The 22,439-nt window shown below is 42.7% G+C and overlaps 1 protein-coding gene across 11 annotated transcripts in view; it reads right to left on the bottom strand.

The window, feature by feature from the left end:
* Positions 1-22,439, bottom strand: part of ARID1B (AT-rich interaction domain 1B) — a 436,783-nt gene that overhangs the window by 74,805 nt on the left and 339,539 nt on the right. For 10 of the 11 annotated variants that reach the window (XM_034963130.3, XM_034963128.3, XM_034963132.3 and 7 more), the window contains one exon: positions 2,553-2,732. The exons of the other annotated variant lie outside the window; for it this stretch is intronic. In XM_034963130.3, the coding sequence (XP_034819021.3) occupies positions 2,553-2,732 (180 nt within the window). The remainder of the gene's footprint in view (positions 1-2,552; positions 2,733-22,439) is intronic. 11 annotated transcript variants of the gene reach the window in all.

Raw genomic sequence — 22,439 nt, 5'->3', positions numbered from 1 at the left:
CTCAACAACACATTGCAAATGTGATCTCCTGTTGCTGAGTGTTTGCTGAGGACAGGAGGCTCCAAGGCGGAAAAGGTGATGATTTTGATTTGGACATTGAGAGTACCAGGACCCTCACAGCACACAGCGCTCCGAGCTGATGCAGGAACCCAGGAGCACATATGCCTCGGAGGGGAACAAGGTGACAGTGTCACTCAGGAGAGGAGAAAAGGGTGCATGGTGCTGGGAGGGGTGCCCAACTTTCAGGCACCAGAGAGTGCCGAGTGTGGGAATATTCATTCTCATTTCAGATCGTTTCTACTATTAACCTACACTCAAGGTTCATGCCTTAAAACACTCAAACAAAAAGCTGAACTGTGTTGCAGGAACCCAGTGGGCTACCGTAACAGTAAAGGTCCTGGAACTGAAGCAAGGCTTTACTCGTAGAACATTAGAAGTGGAAGCAAACGCCAACATAATATAATCTCATTTTCTCATTTTCTAGACAAAAAGAAATTCAGAAAGAGTAAGCAGTCTTCCAAGGAGACACAGCAGTTTGGATAAGAACTCTCCTGGGCTTAGTGCTCTTAAGTTAAGAGTCTTCACATTCAATGATACTGAAAAACAGGGATTTAGTAAAAAAAAAAAAAAAATCCATTCTATAGTAATTTCCTTCCCTGCTATTAATTCATATAGCAAAAGTTCTTCCTTAGTTGTTCACAAAAGACTTACTAGATAGCCCAAGGCTCAGTCTTCACATATGATGAGTAGAAAAAGAGGCTACAAGATTGAATTACTTGAGAGTATGGAGACAAATTTCAGAGTCCAGGAAGGGCTTATGGTCTTAAGAGTTAACTCCTAGACCTTCAGCCACACCCAATTCTGAGAACAAGGTCTGCATCTTGCTTCCAATTACATTAGGAGCAAAAGCCCGCATTTTCTGTGCCTACCACAAGTTATAAACCGTTTTTCCAACTGCCACTAAGCTCTCTTCTTTCCATGACAGCTAAAGAAACCTGGCTTTGACAACACCCACCACGTTCAGTAAGGATGGTGGGTGACCCACAGTCCTGCCTCTGCTCCGCAACAAACTGCTATATGTCATAGTTACCGGGCGCTGACAGGGAACAAGCAGACCATTACTGTAAACTGGGACTGAAATCCCTAACGCTTACTGGAATTACTAACATGGAAAACTCTTGATGATGTGATATAAAGAGAATTGGGCAAAACACCAAGTCTCACTCTCAGGACAAGCCTAGAACAAAGGCAGGAGAGGCTCTATATAGACGTTTGCTTTCTTGGGTATCCCCATAGTCTTCCTACCAACAGAAATATTTGGAAAGTAAATATAACAAAGCCCTCTAAGGCAAAGAAACAATGCTCCATTGGTAGCACTGAAACTGTTTAAGATCTTTCGGAAAAACATCTTCAGAACACAAGATAATAACTCGCTTTTCAAGCTGTAAAGTACTATACATCAGAAAGATGCGATTTTCTGAGAACCAGCAGGTAAAAAGGAGGTGACTGGGCCTCACCTTCTATTTGCCTGGCCTCATAGATGGGTTTGCTAAACAGCTGCAAACGCCTCTAGGAAATACTAAGGCGCTACACCAGGCAAACCTGGTTTTGTTGTAGAAGTGGTAAACATTTTACTACAGTTTCCCAGTGGCACTCATCATCTTCACCTGGAATGTTCCTGGTATTTTCAGAAGTGAGGGAACTCTGGGAATTGTGCCAGATTATCTCATTCTCTCTAAATTATCCACTCATGTCTAATTTAAATAAACAAAATATAAGGAAGGTGGTAAATTCAAATGTCTTATTGCTAAAAGTGACTTAGAAAAAAACATATATATATGTATACCTACACACATCAGGTTAAAAACCTTGATAAAAGGATGCTGTGTGTATCTAACAAAACCTACATCCACTTCCAGGAAGGAGGAAGGCCAATGGTGCATGCTGGACATGATTCCACTTAGTTCTCTGCTCCTCCCTTATCTTCTCTTGTGAAAGACATGTAACCATTTCAGGCTTTGTCCTGTCTCCGAAGAGTCACACTGGGGTTGACTGGGAAAGTGAGAACTACTGCTGACCTGATGCGGCACCTCGGAGAGAAACTGGGAGGGATGTGCGGGGCAATGCCGTCCTGAGCCGTCAGCTCAGGGTTTTGATGGTGATCACTAAGAGGGATGGGCCAAACCAGAATCCAACCCAACAAAGCCCAAGTTTGACATCAGAAACCTGAGAACGTGGCTTGTGTCTTTTTCTCTACGTTTAGAATCACGTCACAGAAGATAGGGGTCCCCTACTTCACTAGTAACACAAGGATGATGAGCACCTACCCAAGTGTCTGATACATAAATGTTTCACCAATAGTGGCTGTAATTATTCCTCCCATCATTATGGGCAGCTAAAGTACTGTGGGCTTGTATGAACCTCACAAACCTGTCAGGTAACAGATAATGGATCTTACGATATGTTTACAATATTAAAATCTTGAAGGACTAGCACATTAAGAAAATTTCTACAACTTGCTGCCATGCATTTTGGAGAAGCTTTGGTTTTACCTTGTGGTCCATACTGGCTCATCTGTGGACCGTAAGTCCCACTTGAGTTACTCTGCTGAAAGCTACTGATTCCAGCATGCATCTGGCCCCCGGGAGAAGGATGAGGCGACATGGATGGTCCTGTCTGTTGAGGTCCATACTGAGCCATCTGAGGGTTTCTTTGTGTGCCTGCCATAAAACCTAAGTGGGAAATAAATGGAAACATATAAATGCAGGTGTTTCATAATCTCTGCATACATAAAAATGGACATGGACTGATGTGGCAGGGGAGAAGGCTGGTACCATAAGATTCTCCTAAAAAATAGCTAAAGACATCTCAATTCAGCGTGGACGGTCTGGAGGGTGCCCTAGTGAAACCCTGGTCCTAACCCTGAATTCCCAAGAGGATTCCCAGGAAGCCAATGGCTTGTGGACTTCAATTAGGGAGGGGAGAAGGGGGAGAAAAGGCAAATGACCTTAACCTCTCTTGCAGATAAAATCCCTACAAAAAGCAACAGTGACCGACTGCTGTACTACAAACCCTCTGCCCCTGAAAGGCTGGCCATGCCGTGCGTGCCTGCTCCAAGCCTTTGCTCCCTGCCCAACCTGTGGGATGCAGCTCTCTGGTCACTCAAAGATCCCACCCGTCAGACCCAGGGTACCAGCTCTTCCCTGCACAGAGCTGTTTTTCTCCCCTCTGGTGTCCTCAAGCAGTAACCATTAAACGTGGCTCCTAAAGAGCCTGCAGACTTCTGAATACCTGACTCGGCACTACCCCTTACAGGTCAACTGCCAACAACTGCAGGCTTGCACTGTATTCTGCTGCGCCCCAGCAGAACCTCTGACTTTCTCCTTCAAACCTGTTGGGTCTTGAGACTTATCTACCTCTGTAACTGGTACTGCCACTCCTCCAAATGCTCCCTCAGACACATGGGACGCCCACAAGGCCACCCTTTCCTTCTTTCCTCTAAGTGTGATCCATCCATCAGCACATCTTGGTGACTCCGCTCCGACATAGATCGTGCATGGTACTTCTTCCTTATTTCTACTTCTACCAAAGCCAGCCCCAGTTGTGTCTTCTCCTGCCCACACCACAGCTGTACCACCGACCACTCAGCCTTGCTAACCCCAGTCTTGCTCCTTTTGGTTCATTTTCCTCAAAGGTGCCAGAATAACTTTCAGGAATATAAAAGGAAATGAGAGCGTATCTCTCCCCTGCATAAAACTCATCAAGGCTAGCTGGGCGTGGAGGCTCACGCCTGTAATCCCAGCTCTCTGGGAGGTCAAGGTGGGTGGATCACGAGGACAGGAGTTCAAGACCAGCCTGGCCAAGATGGTGAAACCCTGTCTCTACTAAAAATACAAAAATTAGCCGGGCACGGTGGCAGGTGCCTGTAATCCCAGCTACTCAGGAGGCTGAGGCAGGAGAATCGCTTGAACTCAGAAGGCAGAGGTTGCAGTGAGCTGAGATGGCACCCCTGCACTCCAGCCTGGGCCATACAGTGAGACTCCATCTCAAACAAAACAAAACAAAACATCATCAAGGCTTCCCACTGGCGCTAGAATAAAATGCACACGTGACCCTGTCTGTGAGACCTCGTGAGCTCTGGCTGCTGCCTTTCTCCCTTCAGCCCCATTTCCTAGAGCTTTCTCCCCCTCCACTGCACTGCAGGTCCCAGAGTTTCTAGAAGACAACATCGTGCTCCTTCCCTCAGCAAAGCCTCTCTCCCCCGTTCCCTCCTCCCGGCTCGCCCGCGATCTGCTCTCCACACTGCTGGGTCCTTCTCATCCCTCAGCCCTCCCTCGACACCCGATCAGAGGTCACACCAACCCTTGCCCTTTCCCACTCACCTTCCTTCATAGCACTTTTCATAATCACTGGTAATCACTTTATTTTATTTTGACTCACTTATCATCTCTCTTCCCCACTAAAACATTAGCTCCATGAGGGCAAGAATCACACCTGGGTTCACTATCCTTGGTGCCTAGCAGAGCGTGTGGGACGTGGTGGTTAACAAAACTATTGCTTTTTAAAAAAATGAATGGATGTTAAATTCTTCATGCAGCCAACAGAGTGCTGAGTACGACACATAGGTGCTTGGTGGGTAGATGATTCAAATGGATAAAGAAAACACATCTTTATGCGTCACTGGAAGGCCAGGTACATCCACTCTCAGGAGTCCAGGCAAATGGAAGCGAGTTCATAGACGGAGCTGTGAAATACTCATTAGGACAAAGAGGACCCCAAATCAAGATAGATTTGAGAAAAAGCTGACGTTATCCATCTAGCACACTAACAAAGGACAGTTTGAAAAACAACTCTCAGAACACAGGGTTTTATGTTTGGGAGAGGGGCCCACGTTACCAGGTGAAGGCTCTAGCTGGAGACGGGCAGGTTTCTGCTTCAGGAGAACCTAAAGCAGTAGCTTCGAAAGAAAGTCCACTGAGGCAGCTGGAGGGTAAGATAATCCCAGATCTAAGTTTGGCTTAAGGAGGTTAAATGGCATATTGTATTTACAAAGGTGGCCACAGTTTACATTTCAATAAAAAAAGAGATATAGTCTAACATTGCTTCTGTTTAAAGAGATAGACATAAAATAAAAGTAAGTTGAACTATTTCTTATTATCCTATTTAACTTATTTATAAAGATAAGCCTTATGAAATTGGGCTCAATTGGCAGCTTCCAGATATAAACCATCATAGAAAACATTTGCTTATTCAATCTGAAAACAAACAGAAATCAGAGCACTAAAATTACTATGAATGATTGCATCTTAAGATGTTACATGAAATATTTATCTAAGCTTTACTATAAAATTCTCAAGTGTTTCAGATAGAGTCCTGTTTAATAAAAAAATGTGTTTCAATTTCATAGAGATCATGTGGGTCTCCCCTTTCTTTGAAAAGAACGATTGCTTTTTCTTCCTTAGTTAAGGAAAATAACACAGGCCCTTTAATTAGCATTAAATTTCACTCCAACCATGAAGGTGTCCATGCCAAAGGGTTTGGAAGCTCTGATAATATACTATATTCTTTTTTTTTTTTTTTTTTTTGAGATGGAGTCTTACTCTGTCACCCAGGCTGGAGTGCAGTGGCACGATCTCATCTCACTACAACCTCCACCTCCCAACCTCAAGTGATTCTCCTGCCTCAGCCTCCTGAGTAGCTAGGATTACAGGTGCATGCCATCATGCCCAGCTGATTTTTGTACTTTTAGTAGAGACGGGGTTTCACCATGTTGGCCAGGCTGGTCTCGAATGCCTGACCTCAAATGATCTGTCTGCCTCAGCCTCCCACAGTGCTGGGATAACAGGTGTAAACCACTGCACCCAGCAGTATACGATACTCTTAAGTTTTTGTGGCCTCTGTGACACTCATTATAGGCTTAAGGTTTGTTCAAATGAGTGCTAAGAATTCTTACCTAGGCAAGGTATTTCTTTTTCTATTTACTCAGTCCTTAAAAATACATATGTAGTGTTCCACTTGAACTATCTCAATTGTCACTGGCATTTCACATAAAATCACATTTGCAAAAAGGAGATGGAGTTTCCAAAAGGAGGTAGAATTAAAAAGCGAATTCAAATGAGGTTGCTTCACGTATCAATTTCCCATACCTTAGGGACAAAGTTCAACTGGGTGTGGAATCTACCTCCTTACATAGAAATTACAACTTGAAAGCTATTTTTTTCTTTGTATTATTTACTTTTGCAATGGCACCACTTAAAAGAGCTTCCTGAAATCTTGTTTTCTATTTTTGGTGAGACTCACCCCTTTCCCTGTGTCCCCAAGACCATGAAAGAGGAAGCTGACACATTTCCCTGACTCCTTTCTAAGCTAGCATCATCTAACGGCAGTGGACTGGGAATGGAAGGCGTAGATTGTGGTCTTGTTTGCGTCATGAGCTCTGAGTCTAGTAAGGGAGACAGATATGTAAATAAATGGACTGCAGTGGGTATTGAATACAGCTTGCTGTGTGACTTTAAGCAAATCATAACCTTTCTGAGCCACAGTCCCGGATCCTGTGAGGATCAACTGAGATAATATGTCAAAGTGTCCTATAATCTGTGATGTGATATACAAAAAAAGTTAAGACATTATCATGTTAATGTTTGGTTTATAAACTCCCAAAAATATCTTTTCACTTGGATAGCCTATAAATTCAGATGAAGCTTCCAGCTGGGATGAACAAGTTTTTATTTCTACATGTTTTTAATTTAAATGTCTGGAATCCACAATACTCCAGCACTGGGGTAACTGTGTACAAATTATAAAGGGTTAAAAAGGGTGTATTATGGGAAGTACCTCTCACATCCCTGTCTTCTGCCAGAGTTCCCCTGGCCAAAGGCAAATGGTTTTTCAATGTATTCTTTCAGAGATATTTCATAATTTGTGATTGTGTTTTTATTTTGGTTATCAAGAGTAAATGTGAACATGTTAAACAGCTGTCTTTACTTCCTTTTCTATAAATGTCTGTTTATATCGTTTGCCTCTTTTTCTATTGGTCACGCTCTCTCTCTTGAATATGAAGTATTTCATCTGGCAGGTACAGCTCCTGTTAACAAATGAATGGCTGCATGGCTCACCCAAACCTCTGTATCTGCAGTCCTGTGAAAAGCTGGTCTTTCAGTTGGTGTAATAATGGCATAGACCATATATTGCCGTAGGAGGAAATGTTATGACCTGACTTGCATTTGTTTTCTTTTTGAGACAGGGTATCTCTATGTTGTCTAGGCTGGTCTCGAACTCCTGGCTTCAAGTGATTTTCCTACCTCAGCCTCCCAATTAGCTGGGACTACAGGTGTGGGCCACCATGCCTGTTGCATTTTTGAAAGCTAACCCTACTGTAATAAGCATCATGAAGAAAGGATTGAAGAGGAAGAGAAAGGTTACACGTGAGAAGACCAGTTAGGAGGTAGGTACATGACACATAATAGAAAATCACAATTAAATGCCAACACTAGCTAATCCTATTAAAAAAGTATTCCATTATGGATATTTTTAAAGGTTATTGAATATTGCCATAATCTCCTAAACAAATTGATAAAAAATTAGAAGACAGAAGTTAGCTAAAAATGAAGTATTTCTATTCATCCTAAATACAGAAATGATGCATGTCTATTAGCAGTTTCCTCATCTGTAAAATGGGGGCAATCATATCTACCTCATAGGGTTGTAGTGAGGATTAACGGAGATAAATATGCATAAAAGGGCCGGCTCACAGGAAGCTTTCAACAAGCAGTAGCTTTTTTTTTTTTTTGGAGATGAAGTCTTGCTCTGTCGCCTAGGCTGGAGTGCAGTGGAGCACTCTTGGCTCACTGCAACCTCTGCCTCCCAGGTTCAAGTGATTCTTCTGCCTCAGCCTCCTGAATAGCTGGGACTACAGGTGTGCACCACCATGCCTGGCTAATTTTTGTATTTTTTTTTTTTTTTTGAGACAGAGTCTCACTCTGTCACCCAGGCTGGAGTGTAGTGGCACAGTGGCGCGATCTTGGCTCACTGCAACTTCCACCTCCTGAGTTCAAGCGATTCTCCTGCCTCAGCCTCCTGAGTAGCTGGGATTACAGGCGCCTGCCACCATGCCCGGCTAATTTTTTTTTTTGTATTTTTAGTAGAGACTGGGTTTCACCATATTAGCCAGGATGGTCTCGATCTCCTGACCTTGTGATCCGCCTGCCTCAGCCTCCCAAAGTGCTGGGATTACAGGTGTAATTTTTGTATTTCTAATAGAGACGGGATTTCACCATATTGGCCAGGCTGGTCTCAAACTCCTGACCTTGTGATCCGCCCGCCTCAGCCTCCCAAAATGCTGGGATTACAGGCGTGAGGCACCATGCCCGGCCAGTTCTTGTCACTATTATAGATTCAAACAAGGGTACAGGACAGGTAGCATGGTAACCAAGAGAGCACTGGGCGAGGATCTCATCCTGGCCTCCAAGTCTGCTGTGCAGATTCTAGCCAGTGACTTCACCTTTTTGGCCTCAGTTTCCTCACCTGCGCTCAATAGTTGTAGGGGCACTTCCAGCTATAGGTGTCTATGATTCTGGTTTAAACGTTTTTCTTTCCTAGGAAGAAATCTAAATCAAGTCTGTAATTTCCAAGTATATTTATTTCGAAGGTAGTTCTTTTCTTGTTTTGTTATATTTTTATTTTTGAAAGAAATACATTTTAAAATGTTTCCCAAGAAATCAGATTTCAACTAAGACTTTTCTTCCTATTTATGGTGACATATTTGTTTGATTGCATCTTGCTTTTTTCAGAACATTCTTCTAAGATGGTGTCTTGTAACAGAGTTTGCGAACAGCAAGCCTGACAGCTGAGGGAACGCAGCTGCGTCTTTAAAAGGTGTGACCTTTTCTAGTCATAAGCCATCTGAGTTTAGAGTACCACACTTTCTGAATTTAGGGAAATTCAGAAAATATAAAATGAATTTCCTATATATTGTGAAAGTATATTGAATTACTAAATGTATTATGGAATTATAGGGTCCCAGGTAAATATCTAACATGGGAAAATTCAAACTTTAGACAAAGCACTAAATTAGATATTATCTACATGATACAAAACAAAGTTTCCTCGAAACCTCATATGAAAATATGATTAATATATTCATCCGTAACATAAATCTGCACCAGGGTTCTGATCAGGGAATTTCCTAGTTTTGAGTCCTGCGCTGTATGCTCATACAGTCACCGAACTTGTACTACCACATTCCAAATGCAGAGATACCCTTCTGATGTTAAAACCAGACTACCCTTTCTGCCCTTTAGGGGAAAAAAAAAATCAAGCAAAAGAAAAATCCTTAGAGAGAAGTTAAGGTAGTGGAGTAGGAGCAACACACCCCCTATGGATTTGTTTGGAAGCAGATCTGTTTAGAGGCTGCATCTCCCATTCGCTGTGTGGGTCCACAGGCTCCTTTGTGTAAAGTGAAGAACGCACATCTTGCTCTGGCTTACAAGATCATTCACCCTGAGAGTCAAATAAGAAAAATCCATGCAAAAACTCTTTGCTAAACTGAAAACCACCATGAAAACGCTATACAAAGGCATTACTATTGCCTTTTTAGTGATTCTGTGAGCCCTTTAGTCACTGCGCGGGGTTCTATCTGAGCTATCAAACTGGTAACTCAATCCACGGTAATGTCACACAAATCTTCCACCAGCATGCACCTATTTTACTCTAACATTCTCGGAACTGTGGTAAGAATAAGAGAGTATTTTTTAAAAAGCAAAAGATGTGATCCTTGCCCTCGAGGAACGGAAATTTTAGTTGAACAGAAAATAAAAGCCTATCAATAGGGAAAAATAATGAACTAAAATTACGAAGCAACTTATAACTTTATATGAGACAAGAAAAGTAACATCTTAGTCAACTAAATACCACCTCCTTTCTCTTCCATTTCTTGGTCATTCACGAGGTGCCAGGGGCATGAATGAGCCAAGCACAGGCAACATCTACCCTCATAGAATTAACATTCCAGCGGGAGACACAGACATCTGACAAATAACTCAAAGTCGGTGTGTGACGTGGAGAATAAAAGCAGCACAGGTGCTATGAGAGTATCAGGGGAAGACCCAATTTAGACTGGGATGGTGGAAGGTTTCCTCAAAGAAGTCACATTTCAGCTGAGACCTAAACAACGTGTAGGAAAGACCCGGGCAAATCTGGCCAGACAGCTTCTGAGAGGCTCCACTGCAACCAGTGGGTGTCATCCAAAGTGGATGTCCCAAGGCATGGACTTGGAAACTAAAGTTCCTGCATTCAGTTGAGTCTAGAGGTCACTGGAGGTACCCTTTTACTTGGCTGATTTAGAATTTTAACTTCTTCAAACCATCTGTAGCCCAGCTACCAACCGTCAAGAAATGACCACCCACACCACAAGAAAAGCCAGCATTGACGACTTCCTGCCCTCTAAGCTTCGAGCATCTCCAGCCAGGCCCCAGGCTTATTGGTTTTCCTCCTCTAAGAAGAAAATCTTCTGCTTGTGCCCAAGGCTGGTGCCTACACTTGGGCACTGAACCGCCTTCTGCATCTCGCAGATATCTGTGTTCATTCAAAAACCATTCACTGTCTCTTGACTCCTCAACTGGCTGAAGGCCAAACTTAGCCCAGCATACGAGTCTGCCGCCCTACCCTGGACACGCTGTCAACGGGTGCTCCCATTCTGGTTCTGTCACTTAGGCTCTGAGCTCCCTGTAGCCCCTGGGTTGCTTCAGACCTGCAAGTCCCTGCACATCCAGTCACTCAGCAAATACGTATAAACTTAGCAAATCTGCATTCTCAGGTTCTAGGTAAGGTGCCATTCCCTGGCCTAAGAGCAGCTGATCTTTAATGAGCATATATTATATGCTAACAGCTTGTTCATTATTAGCCCATTTCAGCTTCAAATCAACCTAAAGACAGTGAGGCTCACAGAGGTTGATTTGTGAGGCCACTTTAAAACTTTTTTTTTCAACAATCCATACTTTAGAGACATATTGTATGTCATGATCCAATGTGCATATGTTTACATACTTACATATACTATTCACATACACTCTACATTTTCCAGAACAATGTTGACCCTTATTATGTACAGTGCACTCTGATATTTTACATATCATGGAGAGATCCACTAATGGGAGGCATAGCTTAAAAAACAAGATGGTGTGCTGTGTCCTTTGCTGCAGCTGTTTTTACAGGTGTGCCTAGGCCACTTGCCTTCATACAGCTGATGTGCACCTGTTCTGTATGACTCTGTTAGTGCTATCTTCCATGACATTCCTTGCCCTTCCAGGAAAGCAGTCACTTTTATAAGCATGAAAAGCACCACGTATGTTAGCTGTGGCCGTGCAGTTAGCACACTGCTATTGTTTTTTGTGCAACTGTTTCTCTTGCCAGACTGTAAGTTCTGGAGGCTTTAAAACACACTCTCCTCTCATCTGCCCAAGCAAGGTATCTGGCATAGAGTTAGAACCAAAAACATGTGGTCTTAGTGAAAAATAAACCATCTTCATTCAGACCCATTTGCTCTTACTTTACAAAAGCGGCTTAATAAATTGGACTGTTTCGTTCTTCATCTCACGGTGTTTTCAAAGAATCATTTCTGAGGAAAAGGAGACAGCTCTCCAAGAAAGGACTGTTGTGAGAAGGAACAACTGATAGCTGACAGCAAGGCAAGGAAGAAAAACGAGTCTACTAGGCCAGAAAGCACGATTATTTCCATGGCCTAAATATCTATCAGACGCATCCACCCTGTCCATCTCCACAGTCACTGTGAAGCTGTGAGGAGTGAGGGCTCTGCAGACCAACTGCCTGGGCCAAATCGTGTCTTCACCACTTACTAGTTCAGCAGCTGTGGGCACGTTAGTAACTGCAAAGCATCACTTTCCTTTTCTGAAAAATGTGGATGACAACTGAGCCTACCTTGTAAGATTAAACGAGAAAATGTGTAAAGCACACAGCTCAGTGCTTGCACACACTAGAGGTTTAACAAATGATAGCTACTATTATTCATATTATTTTTAATGCAATCCACCATTTATTTCCTGACTCCAAGTTTCCAAACTAATTTCTCTTGCCAGGTTTCCCTACAAACCATTCATCAGTGAAGCCAGAAAATGCTGCAAGTCCTTGGATGGTGGTTAATCTCTGGAGGTGCAATGCCACACCTGTGAGCCTCCTGGCACGCCTTCTGAGGCTGCCCCTAGGGAGGGGTGGCTCCAGGCTGGGCCTGCCTGTCCCACGCCTCCTCTACAAGGCCAGCTAGAGCTGAGGGGGATCCTGCCTCACTTAGCTCACTATGCAGAAAGCCCTGTGCCCTTCCAGATAAATGGTTCCAGAAATAATTGGCCGACCATGTTATTTGGCTCAGAAAAGCTCAGCTTGTCAGTTTTAGGCCACTCAACCAACAGCTATAGTACTGATTAGCTCTGGGCGGCCTAAGAAGCAGTATACATCCTTCCTGCTCTGGCAGATTCCCCAGAGTTTGCTTGTGTGTGGGGCGGGCGGGGGGCGGGGGAGGTAGAGAAAGAAAGATTGAGAGAGAGACAGAGACAGAGAGAGATCTCAAAATCCCCATCGAGTACCTGAATAGACTCTCAATGTGAGGAGAAGGGCCCTAACTTCTGGTTACCATGGGATCTCAAGCACCCATGGCAGTGAGTAGCTTGATAAACATTTGTCTTAATGGATGAAACAACCCATTAGGTTTTTTGTGGGGGTTAAAGGAAAACCAGTCTGAACTAAGAAACCTATTCCTGGTCGGGCACGGTGGCTCATGCCTGTAATCCCAGTACTTTGGGAGGCTGAGGTGGGTGGATCACCTGAGGTCAGGAGTTCAAGACCAGCCTGGCCAACATGGTGAAACCCGGTCTCTACTAAAAATACAAAAAAAGTTAGCTGGGTGTGGTGGTGCACACCTGTAATCCCAGCTACTTGGGAGGCTGAGGCAGGATAATCACTTGAACCTGGGAGGCAGAGGTTGCAGTGAGCCCAGATCGCGCCACTGTACTCTAGCCTGGGACAGGGTGAGACTCTGCCTCAAAAAAAAAGAGAAGACCGTTCCCTTTCTAGCTCTAAGGACCCTGGCCTAGGAAATGGTGCCCTGGCAGGTTCTGCTGCCCCAGAGCTTGTGTGAGGGTATGAGCCCGACCTGGGCAAGCGCGTTTCCACCACATGCTAAGAGGCGAATCACTTGTCCTCAAGTTCATTTCAACGTTACATGGTGTTAATTTAGATAATGGATTCTAATACAATTTGATAATTGTTTGAATTCCACATTTTGTATATCTAATAGCTAAAGACAGGGGTAGTGGTGGGCTGCCAGGATATTCCCTGGAGTCATTCAGTCTGCATTTTGAAAGGACTGTTTTATTTAGGGGCATTCTCCTGTGAATAGTAATATTAGCATCAGTGAAAAATTCCTATTCCAACAATCCATTCTTGTTACATGGCAATGTAAGCAGTGTTCGCGTAAGTCTAGGAAAAACGCTACTTCAGTCTCTATTATGGAGACCTGTGTTAAAGACTAAGCCAAGAGACATTTTTCTTCTATCAATTAAAAACAAGAAATCCCTTCACTGCCCTCTTGCAAAACTGGCCTAGTTGGCCTAATGACAAGCCAGTCATTGTCATAGGTGCTTGAGACCCAGTGGTAAACAAACTAGCATTTCTAAAACATGTCCCTGTGTTATTCTTAGATAAGTGAGTTTTCCAGACCTTTCCAGTGTGTTCTGCAGCAGTGTCCTATCTGTGGTTTGGTTAGTGGAGACTTTCCCTAGTTTATAAAATGCTATATGCGAGCCAGGCACAGAGGCTCACGCTTGTAATCCCAGCACTTTTGGAGGCTGAGGCGGGTGGATCACTTGCAGGAGTTCAAGACCAGCCTGGCCAACATGGTGAAACACTGTCTTTACTAAAAATACAAAAATTAGCCGGGCGTGGTGACATGTGCCTATAGTTCCAGCTACTCGGGAGGCTGAGGCAGGAGAATTGCTTGAACCCAGGAGGTGGAGGTTGCAGTGAGCAGAGATTGTGCCACTGCACTCCAGCCTGGACAACAGAGTGAAACTCCGCCTCAGCAAAAAAAAAAAAAAAAAAAAAAAAAAAAAAAAAAAAAAAGCTATATATGATTCTCTTATTTGTAAAAGAGATAATCTTTATAGCAAAGATCCAATGTTGCTTTCTAAACCTTAGCAGACAAAAAAAAATTAAAGAAACTGATTTATGACATCCTTATAAGCAAATCACATCTTCTATATAAAAGAAGGAAAAAATGAATATTTTTGTATAGTAGGAATACAGAAAAATTCTTCCCTGGATAAGAGAGAGACCTAACTTTAGAAATTTTCAAAAATAGAATGAAACTGTATTTAATTTTAAGAGTAAACTTAGTCCTTAAAGCATATTTGGGGGTAGACGACATAAAGGAAACAGCGATGAAGCTCCATGAACTTAAACAGGGCAATGTTGTCAAAGCTCCAAAATCGCCAGGGATGGGTCTAGTTAAAGTACCATCCAATGAAAACATATCTCTAAGTTTGAAGGGTGTTACAAAACTGAGTTAGAAACAAAGTCAAATAAAAAGTGAAAGCAAAACTAGGAAATTTGGGGAAATAAAACTGGGAGGAATTTTAACATGGATCTTGTTTAGCCTCCAATCGTGTATTCTTTTCCTCTTCATGGGACACAACAAATTCTGCAATGTAAGCACTAGAAACTTTAAATCCTGTTGGAAAAAGTCGAGTCAAGCATGAAACCCAAGTCACCATTCATCCTACCCATGAAAGAGAAATCAGCAAAGACAGAAAGCGTGCGTGGCCAGGCCCATGCAGGAAAGCACAAAATCAATTACAGAAAAATTTAATTTCTTCATCAAAGGTGCCTCGTCAGCTAGCAGAGAACTACAGCATTGTCAGGATACCAACAAGACGTCCAAGGCAACAGAAGCCACCGAAAAGCAAGCACGTTTTTCGTTTGGCACATGGACAATTGATTTTCATGTTGGCATCTGTCTCTTCAAGCCAGTTCAATAAAAGCTGCTTTGCCATGTGTGTGTGCCACGGTTACATACCACGCCACCTTTGCGGTGTCTCCACCCAGAAAGACAGGCAGAGGCATTTCTCTTCACAAATAGGTGTCACATCCCCATTTGGAGAGAAAAATAGATTAAAAAAAATATTCTTGTTACATTTAACTATGTTCAGTGTTTATTTGCCTGCCTTCCTCTCTTCACAACATGAACTACTTTGAAGAAGACAGAAACTAATGGCCCGTTCAAGGCTTTAACCCAGGCCCCCCGTGCCGCACCAGCTGTGCTGTTAGGTTAACTGGCAAAACTACTCCCTCTCCTTCCCCACTACCACAGAGCCTGATACTTGGAGCCGGGCACAGCAACCTCTAAGCTGTCCCCATCCGCCCCACAAACTCCTTTCCGCTACTGACTGGTCCTGAAACTTATACCACCTATCACTGGGCAAATGAGAGTCCGGGGAGGGGTCAGACTGAGCACCTAGATGGCAGATGGGGACAGAAGATCCAGTCATTCCTTACACAAATCTTTTAAGTTTTAGCTGCAAAAGTCCGCTTCAGTGCTGAGGAAAAAGACAAAGTATGTACATCGCTATGCACTAGAGAAGCAAATAAACTACTCTTTAAGGCTTTCGACCCAGGTCTCACCTGAGGTATCTGAACCTGATCTTACATTTACTATGTTCACGGTGCTTTGCAGTTTTTACTGTTAGATACAAAATCTTATTTGAATTGTGCAATATATCCATGATCCTCATTTCACAAATAGTCCAAAGATACAAAACTAGTTAGTGATAAAGCTTGTACCTAAACCCAGATCTTCTGATTCCAAAGTCCCTGCAGATTAAAATGAGAAGCAGCAGGTAAAACATGAGGCCCTGGAGTTCTGAAACTGACAAGGCCACGGTCCCTCCACTCGCAGAGTTCTAGAGTCTGGAACAGAGTTCAACTGCGAATCAACTGCAATCCCAGCTGTTAATGGGTCACCAACACTGTACACATCTGGGCTGCTTCAGAGGGTGCCTAGCCCATAGGGGCAGCACGGTGACTGGTTATGCTTCCTTCATTTGTTCACCCAACAAACACTGACTCAAGCACCTACTAAGAGCCAGGCTGAGGACCTTAAGAATTAGGACAAAATACACAGGTAAGAAGACCGACAGGGGTGGTGGGGGTGCGGCTGAGGTGGGATGGCTGCAGAAGTGTTCCAGTTGGAGAGAAGAGTTTATATAAAGATCCCAAGAGGTTCAGTGTGGCAGGTGTTTGAGAGAGAAAGCAGTGTGATGACAGGGAGGCCAGCAAAGGAGGCCGGGGCTGGATAAGGACAGGCCCCTTGACCGCATAGATCAGTGCGCCTTTATCCAAGGCACAGGCAAGTGACTAAAGGCATAGATGGTGAGGAATGACATGCTCTCACCGGTCTGAGGAGGTGGAATATGATCTCAAAGGCATGAGGCTGGGGACAGGAGGAACAGCGAGGAGGCTGTGAGGTTAACTAGGTGTCTGGACTAGAGTGGTGATAGTGGGTATGGAGAAGGGGTGTGTGGGAACCTCTACTGGGGAAGAGTTGGTGGAACTTAGTGACTAATTAGTTTGGGGCAGATGGGGAAGAAAAACGCATCAAGGATGGCTTCTGAATTTTTGGCTTTGGAAAAAGACAACGGTTTTTCACTGACACAGAAAAAACACAAAAGGAACAGGAAAAAGTGTTGTTATAAATCCATGAATTTACCTAAGATCCAGATGTTCTCAAATACTTTCAATGAAGAATAATGAGCCAATTACAAATAAGTATTAAGTATTAAAAGCCCACTTTAATTGGCAATTCAAAAAATTACTGCATATAACAAAAGTAACAAAATATGCTTCTTTTAAAATGTTCTAAAATTTCGACTGATGCTTCCTCAATGAATATAAATGGACTCCTATTGTGTGTGACATTTGTTTTCCCAGCTTTGGGATGAACCTATTTCTGGATAGCTGGCTTAAAAGGAACTTAAATGACAAACCTGACACAAGTCCTGTGCCATGACTGCCTTCATTACTGACTAGCTTTGGCTTGGTCCACAGTCTAGCACAGAGGCAGAGTTCTGAGGCCGAAGAAATTAGAAGCAGCTTTCCAGAGTGGTGTCTAGATATTCTCTTTTGTATAAAGCCTCCCATTTGAGTTTATTTTCATCTTTCACACATCACAAAGAAGGGATCTTCAATTAAGAGCGGAGGCTAAGTTAATTGCATCTGGGGGTGAGGGTAGATTATTGCTGATGCCCTACCGGGGTGATCTATAAACTTACACAGCATACATTAGGAAAATGATACATTTACTCTTTAAAACTAGAAAGGTAGATTAAGAGAATATTTTCTGACAACCAGTATATCTTATGATACATCTCAGCATCTGCAGATCTACTGTCACACTTACAACCGGGAATCCAATAGAAAGAAGAACATGGTTTCCGTAGGTTGCAAAAACAGAAAAAAGTATCAAACCCCACTTCCAACTCCTTAACAATTATCCGGGTGGTGTCCTTCATTTCAGTACTGACTTGTTAATCTATTCTTGAATATTAAGGAATTAGGTCAATTAAGATATTCAAGAGTAATTTTCACATTTAAAAAATAACTTTTGGTATAAATATCACCATAAAACTAGCTGACAACAGTAAAAAAATTTCAAAAATTTACATATTTCTATCTAAATGCCCCTGGGTCATAAAGAGCATGGCTGGGGTTGGGGAGGGGACTCAGCACAATCCATTTAGTGCCAGGCTCCAGGTGCAAGGGCTATGGCTCATACTGACACCCACTGTAAGTACAGCTGTGCAGTCATGGAAATGCATCTGGGAAGAACAGAGGCAGGGGGAAGCAGCAGCAGTAGCTTTAATCTTGTGTAAGCTCAAAATACTAACAGTGAGTTCAGAGGGACAAACACTGTGTTACAGCAAATGACATACAGTATTTATTGGTAAAATTGTAAGCTTTCTTAATTCCACAACAATAAAGATTTTCTAGTTCGGTTGTCCTGTGCTTTGACAGGGTGTGAGAGCTGGATGGCTTTAGTTGTTCGGCTCAGTCTCTGCTGAGCATCTGTGAAGCCCCAGCCTGCTGCCGACATGGGGGTCCCTGGCAGGGGATGAACACCGAGGGCCACGCAGGCCCTGGGGAAGCTCAGTCGAACTCATAGGAAGACACTGAATTCATTCCTTTTCCCCTGATTGCAGGAAAAGGTAAGAGAAAGATGTGCCCGCAGCCAAAAGGTGTGCACTATGCAAATAGAATGTGACTCGAAATCTGATAAGGAATTCTACTCAGACTTTGTAAAGAAGCTAAAATATACCATTAATTAGTAGGAATAAAATTATACCAAGGCAGTTAACATTCGGGGTTAATAACAGAAGCAGCATATAAAAAATGAAGACATATTGAATAATGAAATATTCAATAATGAAGACTATTCAGTCTAAACAAAATATGTAATTTTGAAACCTCAGACTTTTGAAGTATAGAAATTTTGATTCACCTTTTTGTGGTAGTACGCAAAAAGAACCTTGAAATGCCTGATCATACCCCATCTGCTACACACTTTGCTGGGTAATGGCACTGTCTGTATTTACAAAAATGCAGCTACTGATAAATATTCCTCTGTGAACATCAGATTCCAAAGATGAGATTTTTGTGATTCTGCTGACAAACAGCTGTCAAGATCCCTATGTTTGGCTGGACAAAATACCAGAGGCTTAGAACAACACAAAATTTTGTTATCTATTTTCTCTATAGAACTATAGAGAAAATACACAACTCGCCCTGCTCACCTAATGTTGGTGTCACTGATAAAGCAAAAGCCAATTTTCAATCAGGTACAGCGTGCTTTGACTACAACTCCTCTTTTTCAACAGTGGAGAGGAAAAGCCAGTCCTTGTGTAGGTTGGAAAGTGGGCAGAAATGAAGGTTGGGGGGACTGCTATTCAGTATTTCTGGAAGATTTCACCTAAGATGCTTTCAGCACCGATCTGATGGCCACACAATGGTGCCAGAGAACTGCCTCCAGCAACAGAATACATTTCCTCGTGGCTCACAGTCCTGGAGCAGCATCCATTCTGCTCGCATCTGTGTCCGAAAGGGGAAGTTCTTAGGGGTTCTGCTTCAGCATATCTCAAGGACTAATTAAATCCTCATTACGACCTTCTAATTATTCAAATACTATGGGATTACACTAGGAAAGTCCCTGCTGGCTTACTAGATAAAAAGGGTTAAATAACCTGTGTTGATTTTGGGAATCCAGATCTAGTTCAGACCTTCAGAAAATCGCCGGCATTAACATGAATGTTTAACTAGACACCACTGTGAAATTAAAAGGGAATTCAATTAGAAGGTTTTCGAAAAATTAATTTTGACCTCTCTACATCTGTCCAAATAAATAAGCTTTCTTTCAGCATTTTCACCTAATTGCTAATCCAATAAACTAGAAGGGCATTTGTTAGTTTCATTAAGCTTAACGTGTCACTGGGGTTAAAAATGTGGTAACTTTAATGTTAATAATTATTATACTTATTTATCTACTCAGATGACTATTCCGTATTCCCTCCAAGACTTCGTAAGAGGACAACCTATTAATAAGCCGTTTCCTATTTTTCTTTTTGAATTTCAAGACATATAAAGATTAAGAAATAAGGATAAAACAAATGTGAACTGGTCACCTACAATTTTTGTAAGATTCATTTCAGTATTTTAAGGTTATCTGAACTGTTCCTCCAATGCCTTCGGTGGCCTAATTTACACTGCTCGATTTTTTGGCAAGGTGATTTAGTAACATTTCTGTATATTGCCATATGAGGTCTACAGAGAGGTTTAAAATAAAAACCAATGGCAAATGTGTTACAACAGAATACTAAACTGAGGTTTTTACTGTTTTTCTTTAAAATTCATGTACATAATGAAGAAGTAAAGGCCAAAAAATCTGAACTAATTTTCTTTATTTAGTTAAAAAGAAGTTCCACCGGGTGCAGTGGCTCACACCTGCAATCCCAGCACTTTGGGAGGCAGAGGCAGGCGGATCACGAGGTCAGGAGATCAAGACCATCCTGGCTAACATGGTGAAACCCCATCTCTAATAAAAATACAAAAAAATTAGCCGGGCGTGGTGTCAGGCACCTGTAGTCCCAGCTACTCGGGAGGCTGAGGCAGGAGAATGGCGTGAACCCGGGAGGCGGAGCTCACGGTGAGCTGAGATTGCACCACTGCACTGCAGCCTGGGTCACAGAGCGAGACTCTGTCTCAAAACAAACAAAACAAACAAACAAACAAACAAAGAAAACTTCCAGCAGCACAATACTAAATCAAGTTTTATACTGGAAAACAGAAGATGTAGAGGAGGCAATACTATGTAAGAGAGGAGAGAGCCCAAAAAATATCTAAAGTTTTCCCTCCATTTGTAACCTATGATGCCATATCCATATTTACTTGCACAAATACCTTTTATACATAGAAAATATCAACTGTAGAAACTCACAGTTATTTTCATCTGTGTACAATGTGGGGAAATGGATTTGTGACTGATGTCCTGTGACAAAACTCAATACCAAAACCACCAGATAAAATGGGCACCGAAAAAGAGATAGGGTGGGGACGGGGACTGCAGGTTTACAAAGGACTGCTGTCAGGAAAGCTGGGCACTTCACTGACCTTGCTGTCACCAGAGGTTTGCAGAATCTCTGACACACAGGGTACATGGTTTATTAACATATGCTCTTCCTGAATGGGAACACAGGACCAAGTAGAAAAGAAAGATCAGAGCAAGGGTTCAGCTACTTGAGACTGGGGGGACTTAGGCTCCAAGGCAGTGTTGCCAGCATCACTGCCCCATGAGGACTTGGAGGGAGAACTCAGAAAACTGCACCTCTAGAGAGAAGTAGGTTGCATCATCTCTCACTCTCCATCATCTCTTGTCTCTGTGCAAATGTGTTTCTAGATTCCGTGCCATTAAAGAAAATGTTATCTCCTGTGGGTACATTAAAGAAAGTACGTATATGGTGGACTATTACTATATTATCAGAATCTTATTTATTAAAACAAACTAAGTGTAAACAGAACTGTTCAATGTGGTTATTTCAGCACTCAGCAGTACAGAAGCAATGTCATTACCTTTTCTATCAGGGTCTATGGTTTCCATGATATACCCTTTTTTTTTTTTTTGAGACGGAGTGTCGCTCTGTCGCCCAGGCTGGAGTGCAGTGGCGTGATCTCAGCTCACGGCAACGTCCGCCTCCCTGGTTCAAGCAATTCTCCTGCCTCAGCCTCCTGAGTAGCTGGGACTACAGGCGCACACCACCATGCCTGGTTAATGTTTTGTGTTTTTAGTGGAGACGGGGTTTCACCATGTTGGTAAGGCTGGTATCGAACTCCTGACCTCAAGTGATCCACCCGCCTCAGCCTCCCAAAGTACTGGGATTACAGGTGTGAGCCACCGTGCCCAGTCTGACATACTCGTTTTAAAAAAAGATACTAACTCACTAATGTATTTCTTGGCCTGTTTCTTTCAGCACTTCCCTAAACAAGGTAGGTATATGTCAACTGTAAGAGTATAAACAAAGTTAAGTTACTTTCCAATATGGGAGAATGAATTTTGGGGAATTTCCTAGTAAGAGTTTTCTTAGATCTGCTTTCCATTGTGTATGCTGCTGGTACATACCAAATGATGGTCCAACAAACAGATGTTTCTATTATTGTGCCAAAGCATTAAAGTCACTGTCATTTAGACACCTGATCAGGTGGCATCTGATCAAAGGTTATTAGGAGCTAACATTTCTTCCTAAGTTTTAATAAATAATAAAGCCATTTTCTTTAAAGCCTTGCTACCCAGTGCTGGAGGAAATTTCACTCATGCAAGGCAAAGCATCTTCTAACATAACAGTCATTTTAAAATAGAAAGTTTTCCTTTTCAGGGTGTTGCCTAACCAACAAACACACACAAAAGGGAATGCACAGTGATATAGCTTGGCTTTGTGTCCCCACCCAAATCTCATGTTGAATTGTGTCCCCGCCCAAATGTTGGAGGTGGGGCCTGGTGGGAGGTTATTGGATCATGGGGGTGGTTTCTAGTGGTTTAGCACCATCCCCCTAGTGCTATCTCATGAGAACTCACGAGATATGGTTGTTTAAAAGGGTGTAGCACCTCCCCTTTCGCTCTCTTCCTCTTGCTCCTGCCATGTAAGATGTGCTAAATTTGCCTTCACCTTCCATCATGACTGGAAGTTTCCAGAGGCCTCCCCAGCCATGCCTGCTGCACAGCCTGCAGGACTATGAGTCAGTTAAATCTCTTTTCTTCATAAATGATCCAGTCTCCAGTAGTTCTTTATAGCAGTGTGAAAACAAACTATAACAATATAATAATGTCTCTCACA

This window comes from Pan paniscus, chromosome 5 (genome assembly GCF_029289425.2).
Source record: "Pan paniscus chromosome 5, NHGRI_mPanPan1-v2.0_pri, whole genome shotgun sequence".
Classification (NCBI taxonomy): domain Eukaryota; kingdom Metazoa; phylum Chordata; class Mammalia; order Primates; family Hominidae; genus Pan; species Pan paniscus.
This window is presented reverse-complemented; position numbering and strand designations above follow the sequence as displayed.